The 9,391-nt window shown below is 38.3% G+C and overlaps 1 protein-coding gene across 1 annotated transcript; it reads left to right on the top strand.

The window, feature by feature from the left end:
* Positions 1–1,806: 1,806 nt before the first annotated feature.
* On the top strand, positions 1,807–7,932 carry LOC149562730 (zinc finger CCCH domain-containing protein 30-like). The gene is made up of 2 exons (XM_089826156.1): positions 1,807–2,019; positions 4,732–7,932. Exon 2 carries the CDS (start codon positions 4,774–4,776, stop codon positions 7,120–7,122), a length of 2,349 nt encoding a protein of 782 aa, XP_089682282.1. The 5' UTR covers positions 1,807–2,019; positions 4,732–4,773; the 3' UTR covers positions 7,123–7,932.
* Positions 7,933–9,391: the final 1,459 nt, after the last annotated feature.

Genomic DNA, 9,391 nt, shown 5'->3' with positions numbered 1-9,391 from the left:
CCTTAATAGGAATTGTGATTTACCCTCACACTGTGAAATGAACACACATGAATTGAGATCAAGTGGAATTTGAACATCGAACTTCCACCTTAATAGGAATTGTGATTTACCCTCGCACTATGAAGTGAACCCCACTCTTATAATTGTTTCTTATTGAAGCCATTTATCACAAAAAGGAAGTCATATTCCACTACCAAACTTTTGAATATAGAAGCTATTTTAAGTTCTTTCAAAATAGCCCAAGTTTTATTTCATTATTTGATATGATATTTAATAAGGAAGAAGTCCCTCTTATGAATTGTTTAGTTGAAGACTAAAACATCACATTCACATTAGATCACTTCAAATTATGTAAAATAAATACAAAAAATATAATATTTAAATAATCTTTATTATTATGTTGCGTATAAATTTAAATATTTTAATTATATATTAATTTTAAAATAGCCACAATTTTATTTTAATCTTTAATATATGATAGTTAAAAAGAAAAAACCTTTTTATGAAATGTTTAATAGGAGACACATTATATACCCTAAATTTAGTAAATTAGTTATAACATATATTCTATTTAAATAAATATTTAAACTATCTTTATTATACAATACTTCAAATTAAATATATTAATTTCAAAAGACAACTCATAAATATTATGTACCACCTACTATATATTTTAATTTTGCAAATGTTTGGTGAAAGAATTTCATGAATACGCTCACCACCAATATAAATATCATATAGTCAAAAGAAGATATATAAAAGCACAACTATTATTTTTAATGACTAATTATTAAAATGTGTATAATAATGGCCCAATTTATAGGAAAGACTTTTCATGAAAACACTCCCACAACACAACATAATCTCATTTATAAAACTGTTAAACGTCCCAATCACAATAATAATGATCATCAATTGACACAAAATTTTATTTGAACAAACATAGAGAGATACATTGAATATATGGAGGAAGTGGAAGTTTACCCTGATTTGACTTGGGTTGGAACCCATGATGTGGGGTTTACCAACGTAGTATTATCCATATAAAATCTGAAGTTTGTAGAATAATGGAAGATCGTCCAATCCCCTTCTCTTTGGGAAGGAGAGTTAGTCGCAACTATTATTAATTTAGTCCGAGTTTCGACCAACAAAAAACCAAACACAAATGTTATCCACTAAAACGTTAGTCAAGGGATGTGGGCGGCTGGATTAGGTTAAGGTTTTTGTCCGTTGGTGGCCTTCAACTTTTCTCTCGATTTGACTCAAAACTAAACTCCATTTGACCGCTGCCTGAAGTCCGCTACATTTTGAAATGCGCCCAGCGGACGCGACGCGGGATTCCAATTTGCTTTAGAGGGCGACCGGGAACCGAGCCAACAGGTGGACTTGGGAGCCAAAATAAATGTACGGGACGTGCTTTCCACCGGATATGCCGGTCCACGTTTCTGAGTCGCATTTAATTTCGCTGAATTTCATTTCGTTTCGTGGCGCTGGGGGCTTTCAGTACGCGTCCTTTGGTTCGATTTGATGTCATTTCGTTTAATTTCATCTGGAGGAAATTTAATTTAAAATAAATGCTCGGGTTTATCCCCTCCTCGTTTCTCGAATGTCGAGGCGGTAAAAATAAAATATTTTACGAGTAAAAAATGTAATATTTTAGCAGTTTTAACGTCTTTTTTGTGGAAGAAGCGCATTTCGTTTGCATTTGGCGTCATTTGCGTTAATTTGGAGTTGGTTTCATTTAATTTCGGCCGTGTAGGAACGTTGTGAAGCATTTGATCGGCGTGTATTCCCAGGCATTCATTCAAGGTAGTTGGGTGGGGGGCGTCTGAAAAGGAAGGAACAAGGCTTCGGATTTCATCGCGCTGATCGCCCGGATTCAAACGCAATGGAATTTGCTGTATACCCTTTTTTGCTGTTTGCATAATGGTGATTTCTGCACACAGAACAGTGGTTTTTCTATAAGCTTCTGGTGTCTTTTTACTGATCAAGGGTTCGATTCACGGGAAGTGTTTTCAGGTGAGTTGTTGGATTGATTTTCGCCGTGTTTTGATGTGGATTGTGTGTTTGGTTTTTAAAATTTTATGTAATGTGTTGTTTTCTGGGTGTTTGGATGAGACTGGCAGATGTCTGATACAAGGGTTTAAAAAACATTTTTGAACTGGGTTTTCTGTTTTTTTGATTCTTTCATATCTTACCGATGATGTTCGCAAGCTTGAGACCTGTTTGAGGCACAGCGACTTCTAAAATTTGAGTCTTTTCTCCTTGGGACGACTTTCTTTTGATAGGAAGAGTACTTTCAGTCCTGTTTGGATGGGTTGTAACGGGTACAATCATTCTGTAGTTCAATGACTGAGTTTGTGATCCTTGATATCAATTGTTTTCTATTCTCCACTTCTGTACAAATGATTCAACGAAGGAGATATGGCAATTGCGGTACGGCACAGGTCTGGTTAGTTTTATCTGCTTGTTAGAAGATTTTGTCAGATTCAGCTTTTGCTATTAGCTCTTGTTTTTTGGTTTGTAGAAATGTGTGGTTTTCTGTGAACGCGGTGAGGGTATTTATTTCGAGTGTCATAGACTATTGAGGCGGTGGAATTCAGGCAAATAAATAGTGAAAGGGGTTGTCTTCTGCCTTTAGGATTTTAAAATACTTATTGCAAATTGTTTTACACAGGTTTTTGCGATTTAAAAGCTCTTGACGTGACTAATTTCCGTGGTTTTTCTGGTAGGGAAGTTGTTCACTAGTTTTTTCGGTGTAATGTTAACGCTACAATTTTACACGGTATAAGAAAAATTGCAGGGCAGGGTTTAGTTTCCTCACAGGCCATGGATCTGGTCAGTGGTCTCAGGTCAAAACTTTTGCTGTCGTAGTGAGTGCTGATCATGTACTCTGTCAATCGGCGCCCTCTTTCTGATATGATAATGGGGATTTTCTCTGGTCGATTTCCTCATTTGAAGGAAAAAGGACAGATTTGTAGGCAATTTGGGTTATCTAATATCTTTTCTTTATTGAAATTTACCGTAGAATATAAACATCTTAATTCATTCGACCTCTACCCTTTGGACCCTTCGGTATTGGAAGCTGAAAATTACACAAGAAGCACAAATAGCCTTGCTTTTTGGATAATTGATTTCGATCGGTGTAGAGTCAAGGTATGAGGTGTAAAGTCTTCCTTGCTTTACAGTGATCGGCCGTTACCTCCATCACAATTTGATTCTTGGTGGCCTGTTTATTAGCTTTTGAATTCACCAATTGACTGAAGGTATGGTGATTTCTTGGTGTCTGCATGCAATGAAGTTGATTTCACGTTCACCTGAGTTTTTTTGGGTCTGCCGGCCTTGTATTAGGCCCAGGTTGAATATTTGGCTGAACACCTCATTTGCTTTACAGACGGATCAGCAAGTTATTGAATGGATTTTGTCGCCTACGGTTCAAAATTTGCTTTCTTCGTCTGGCCTTAACGATGTTTAATGATTAGTCGTATTGAACATTTTTCTCGCTTGCATTTTAATACCCCTGGCATTGATATCTTAAGAGTCGGTACTGGTAGCCCAGAGGTCCCATCGAGCTATATTACGATATATTCTAATCTGGGGCTGCTGAGATAATCTTCTAGCTCATTTTGCATTAGAGGGGTGCGATAAATCAAAGAATAATCATTGCAGTGAATTTTTGGAAGTCTGCGATGACAAAAAATAAAAAATAGTTTGAAAAAAATAATGATCAGCTTTAATTGTACATTTGGAGGCCAAACATTCTTTGGAATCTAGTTCACAACTTAATAACTGTGAAAATTATTTGCGAGCAGCATTACTGTGTAAAGCAACCTTTGATCCTACTCTAATTGTATGGGATCCCCTGAAGCACAAAATAGGATACCTTGCCATGGGAACACTGTCAAATGCTTTTCTGTTTCACTGCCTAAACCCCCCTTTGCCCTTTCAAAGTTTAGCACAGCGACAGATTTGTAAAGTAAGGATTTTCCATGGTGTTCTGTTGGAAGCAAGGGGAAATATGTTTAGCAAGCATATATGATGCTTAATTATGAGTTTTTCTTTTTCTTTGGTGGCCAGAGCTTGTCTTGGCCTTTGTCTTATTTTTATGCCAAGTTTTGCTGTCAGAGTGGGGCGAGATTAGTCCCCTGAGGGCTGCTGAATGGATGCACCCGAACCAGGCAAACAGCAAGGTCAATTGAGGCCAAGAGAATCAACATCAATACCTATATAGGGTGAACCAAAGCCCTTGGCCAACTATGCCACCCCTTTTAATGCTCAATCGTGAGATTTATGTTCAAAGTCATCTCTGCATGGAGAAACATGTTTATTTGATCAGTCTGAGTATATTTATTCCTTATTTTTACACGATACCTGTTGAGGTTTTGAGAGTTAATAAAGCAATCAAACTATTGATCTAATACTGTGCAAAATTGGTGCGTGAGGCTACACTGTGATTTCCCTTTTATGGATATATTTTTAAGGTTTGGAGATTTTGAAATCATTCTAGTTGTTAATTTAATGCTGTGTAAAATTGGGGTATGACCATGTGATGTTTAAGAATTGTTGTATTTCTTCTACATTGAGAAATCATTTTTGTTTATCTTCTTTTCTCTTTCTTTTAGTTTTTCATAATAGTGGTTTTCGGTTTACATACATATTGTTCTTTTACGTGCTTTGGTGTGGTGTGGTGTGCTGTGCTGTCCACTAATATATTTTTGATTTTCTGGACAGGTTGAACAATTTGTGCTTTTGGGTTTTTGTTGACAAGAAATCATGTGCGGAGGTCCTGAGCATTTGAAGCCTTCTAGCCCTAACATGAAAGGAAAAGAAAGTAATACTAACATGGCTGACAGTCATTCCAACAAAGTGAAAGAAATCTCCGAATCTTGTTCAAATCTTCATGAGATGGCTGCAAATAATGATCTGATTGGGTTTAAGAAGGCCATGGAGGAAGATGGGTCGAAAGTGGATGAAGTGAACTTTTGGTATTGTAGGCAGAATGGTTCTAATCAAATGGTTCTGGAACAGAGGACTCCTTTGATGGTTGCTTCTCTTTATGGCAGCATAGATGTTCTGAATTATATCCTATCAATTTCTGTAACGTGTGGTGCAGATGTGAACCAAGCCTGTGGCTCTGATAAGAGCACTGCTTTGCATTGTGCAGCTGGTGGAGGGTCCATTCATGCAGTTGAAACTGTAAGATTATTAATTCAGTCAGGAGGTGATATAAACTGTGTAGATGCATACGGGAGAAGACCTGCAGATGTGGTTATGGTTTCCCCGAGACTATCTCAACTCAAGGCTAACTTGGAAGAAATGCTGAACTCACCTGATATGTTTTCAAGTTCACCAATGTTGGTACCGAACAGGCTAGTTGGGCAACATGGAGGAGATATAAATGGGACAGAATCTCTATCTCAATCCAATTTGATGTCCATTTCGGCACATCCAGGAACATCGAGTCCTTCATCAGGATCACCACAGTCAGCAACATCTTCACCAAAGTTTCTGGAGGCAACAAAGATGTTTGCTGATGGTAATGAGAAAAAGGAATACCCAGTGGATCCATCACTGCCAGACATCAAGAACAGTATCTATACTACTGATGAGTTCCGTATGTTTTCCTTCAAGGTACGACCCTGCTCACGAGCTTATTCCCACGACTGGACTGAATGCCCCTTTGTGCATCCTGGTGAAAATGCTAGAAGGCGTGACCCAAGAAGGTACCATTACAGTTGTGTTCCTTGCCCTGATTTTAGAAAGGGGGCTTGCAGGCGCGGGGATATGTGTGAATATGCTCATGGTGTTTTTGAGTGCTGGTTGCATCCTGCTCAATATCGTACAAGGCTGTGCAAGGATGGGACAAGTTGTGCACGGAGAGTATGTTTCTTTGCTCACACATCTGAGGAACTTCGCCCCCTTTTTGTTTCTACCGGGTCAGCAGTTCCATCCCCAAGGGCATCATCGTCTTTAGACATGTCCTCTGTAATGAGTCCTCTTGCACCTGGTTCTCCATCTTCAGTTTCAATATCTCCATTTTCTCTGACAAATACTCAGCAAGGTAATGTCCTCACTCCTCCAATGTCCCCATCTGCATCCTCTGTAAATGGGCTCGGTCATTCATCATTGTGTGCAGGTTGGCCGCAGCCTAATGTACCAACATTAAATCTTCCTGTTAGTAATTTTCAAGCTAGTCGCCTTAGAGCAGAGCTTAATGCCAGGGACATGCCTGTAGATGATTCTTCTCGGATTGCAGATTTTGAAGGGCAACTCCTTAGCGAGTTCTCGCCTCTCTCCGCCCAAGCCAGGATGAATGCCGCTGCGGCTGTTTTGTCTGGTAGTGGAAACACCACAACCAGGAATGGAAAATACAAGAGTCATGGTAATGTTGCTCCCACAAATCTTGAGGATTTGTTTGCCTCTGAGATCACCTCACCTAGATTAGCAGTCCTTGAACCTTCCATTTTTTCTCAGATGAGTCCCCAAATGCAAGCACATAAAACAGCCCATGTTTATTCACAACTTCAAAATCAAATGCTGGCCCCCATCAATACACAGGGGTTTTCTCAGGGTACGACACAAATGCAGCAGGCTGTGATAGAGCCTCACAGTCCTGGTCATTCCTTGATGCAATCCCCTTTCCAGTCATCCTCCTACACACTGTCATCCCCTGGCCGAATGTCACCACGTTGTCTCGACGTGGAGCGTCATGGTACTAATGGGTCATCCCTGACACCAGCTTTGGCTGCATCCATTAATTCAAGAGCTGCAGCTTTTATCCAAAGGGAAAAGAGAAGTCTTAGCTCTCGCGAACTTGGAGCCCATCTCCCTCCAGGTGGATTGTCTGATTGGGGCTCTCCCACAGGCAAGGTTGACTGGGGATTTCAAGGAGAAGATTTGAACAAGTTTAGAAAATCAGCTTCATTTGGTCCTCGGAGTTACGAGGAACCGGATTTGTCGTGGGTCCAAACCCTGGTAAAGGAAAATACACCGGAAGGTAAAGATAGGGCTACTGAGAATGGTTCTGGAGAAATTCCTGTTAAGGGGCAAATAGAAAATGTAGATCATTCAGTTCTGGGAGCTTGGCTCGAACAAATGCAGCTTGATCAGATTGTAGCTTGAAAGAAGATATTTCAAAGGGGGGAATTAATAGGGAGAGAAAGTAGAAGTGGGGCTGGGGTTAAATTGAAATTCAATTTCATTTTTTTGTTATTAATCTTTTTAGAGAATTCGTCATTTCAGTTTAGGAATAGTATGGTTTTCTATCTTTTCTCAGACTTCGACCTGCAGGGAAATCAGGAAAGATAGCTTTGAAAACATGGTGGTTGGGAGTTTCAGTTGCAGGTTTACATAAGAGCTCTTTGAATATCAGCTCTTTGAATATCAGGCACACGTTTTGGCAAATAGGTCAACAGAATGTTTTATAATGGTTGACATTTTATATGGTTTATTTTGGGAGGATCTGAACAGAGCAATCTTTGTCTGGAAGAAAGGTATCTGGAAGAAATCCAAAATTTGGAATCTTCGTGGCTTTTTATACATCAAGAAGTGAAATCCATATCAGAGCAGAGAGAATTTGTAAAAGCTTATTGAAACAAATATATAATGTGGGGGCTGCCTATGGCTTTTTTTTCTGCGGCTATGCTGTCAACTACAGTTTGCTGGTGGCAATTTTGAGGTGGCGTTTTTGCATTTTCGAAGTGTGATGTTGGCTAATCTTGCAGCTGTTGCAGAAGCTGAACCGCTCGCAGGATCTGTTATGATGCACCGATATTTTCACAGATCTATTTTTAGGTTTTGGCCAGATTGATGGCATGTACATTTTTTGAATTTTAAGCGGATGGCAATCCATTGTTTGCCAGGTAGCAACATTTTATTTATTCCATGAAAGGGATTTTGAGATAACTTATATCAGTTAACTAAATTTGTGCATATTTTTGCTTTGAACTGAAAGTTCCATTCTCATAACAATTATAACAATTATTGTGACTTTAAAAACGATATAGGCAGCAGGCACTGTATTTCTCGTAAAACCTGGATAATTTAATTTTTTGAAAGTCAATTACTAATAATTGTCGCTTGTTATTCTAAAAATTATAATCGATTGCCATCGTATGTTTTTGGCAAGCGCATTATCTTGTATTTTCCTCTGAAATTCTGTTGACCTAATTTGTGCATATTTTTGATTTGACGGGAAGTTCCTCCTTGCAACAACCATTATTGACCTTTAACTCGTAGGCAAGCTATATTTCTCCTAATTAAACGTATTTATACTTTCATGTCTCAATTCTAGGTGAAGTTACATATAAAGGTGACGATGATGGCTTCTAATTGACTCCACGTTTCCTGTGGCATTATCAAAGTACGGACAATCCAACTTTGTTCTGTTCTTGTGCAATTGGTACTTCGTAATATTGTATATTATTGAAAGGGTTAGAGGGTTAGTTTCGGTGCAGTTGTCTGACATTTGGTTTGAATATATCAAAATCAAAAGTTAGTCGCAGTGAACTTGTTTGAGCTTAACACCTCGATGGGCGATGATGCAAGGTTTCTGAATCTTTTTACAATCCCTCAATAGCATTTTTAACATCATCATGTTCCATATTTGCTTGTTTAGTACTGATAAGTTTTATTGAACTCTAATCTTTATTACAGACTCTTTACTTGCATTAATTTCGTGAATGGCAATGCAATTGAGAAGTAATTAGAGTTTCAATATCTTGAGGTTCAGGACCTTGAACCTCTGGTTAGTTCTAGTGAACTATAATATATAGTACTAACCGCTTAAACTTTATAGTAAATTAGAGAAGTAATTAGAGTATCCATGTATTGTGGTTCAGCACCTGAGCCTCTCTGGGTGACGTTGTAAGGTTAATTTTATTACAATCCTGACTGCTTTATTTGTATGGGGATTCTCTCCATTGGCGCATCATTATAATGAGTAAGTTAATAAAGCAAGAACATGTTCTACATTAATTTTTTGCGTCTTTAAGCAATCTGAAACCTAATCAGAGCTGCAATTTTCTGGTACGCTTTTTGCTTATCATAGAAGTTTATGCATCTTTATTTCATATACTCTTTAAGGTATATGGTGGGCCAAAATTGCTTGAAAGATTTAGTTCTTATGCCCTAACAGTGCGCAATCACATTTAAATGGTGTAGCTATGGTCTTATGGGCTTGGTGATTTGGGGGCTTATAACTAGGATAGGTGTGATAACATATATCTAGGTCCTTTACTATTTTTGGCATATCAGTGAACTTGTGCTCTTTAAGAGAAGCCATAAGTTCAAATCTCGGAGGTGGTAAGATACATCAATCTCGTTTGTGACACAGTTCGGTGCTATTTTGAGTAATTTATTTTGGTATTGAACACATTCAGCATCTAAAATG

This window comes from Cupressus sempervirens, chromosome 4 (assembly GCF_028749045.1).
Source record: "Cupressus sempervirens isolate cs-2001-9-10 chromosome 4, ASM2874904v1, whole genome shotgun sequence".
Taxonomy (NCBI): Eukaryota; Viridiplantae; Streptophyta; class Pinopsida; order Cupressales; family Cupressaceae; genus Cupressus; species Cupressus sempervirens.
Note: the sequence above shows the minus strand (reverse complement) of the source record. Positions and strands in the feature narration are given on the sequence as shown.

Coding starts and splice junctions, on each gene's coding strand:
- LOC149562730 (XM_089826156.1), top strand. CDS start 4,774: ATGTGCGGAGGTCCTGAGCATTTGAAGCCTTCTAGCCCTAACATGAAA.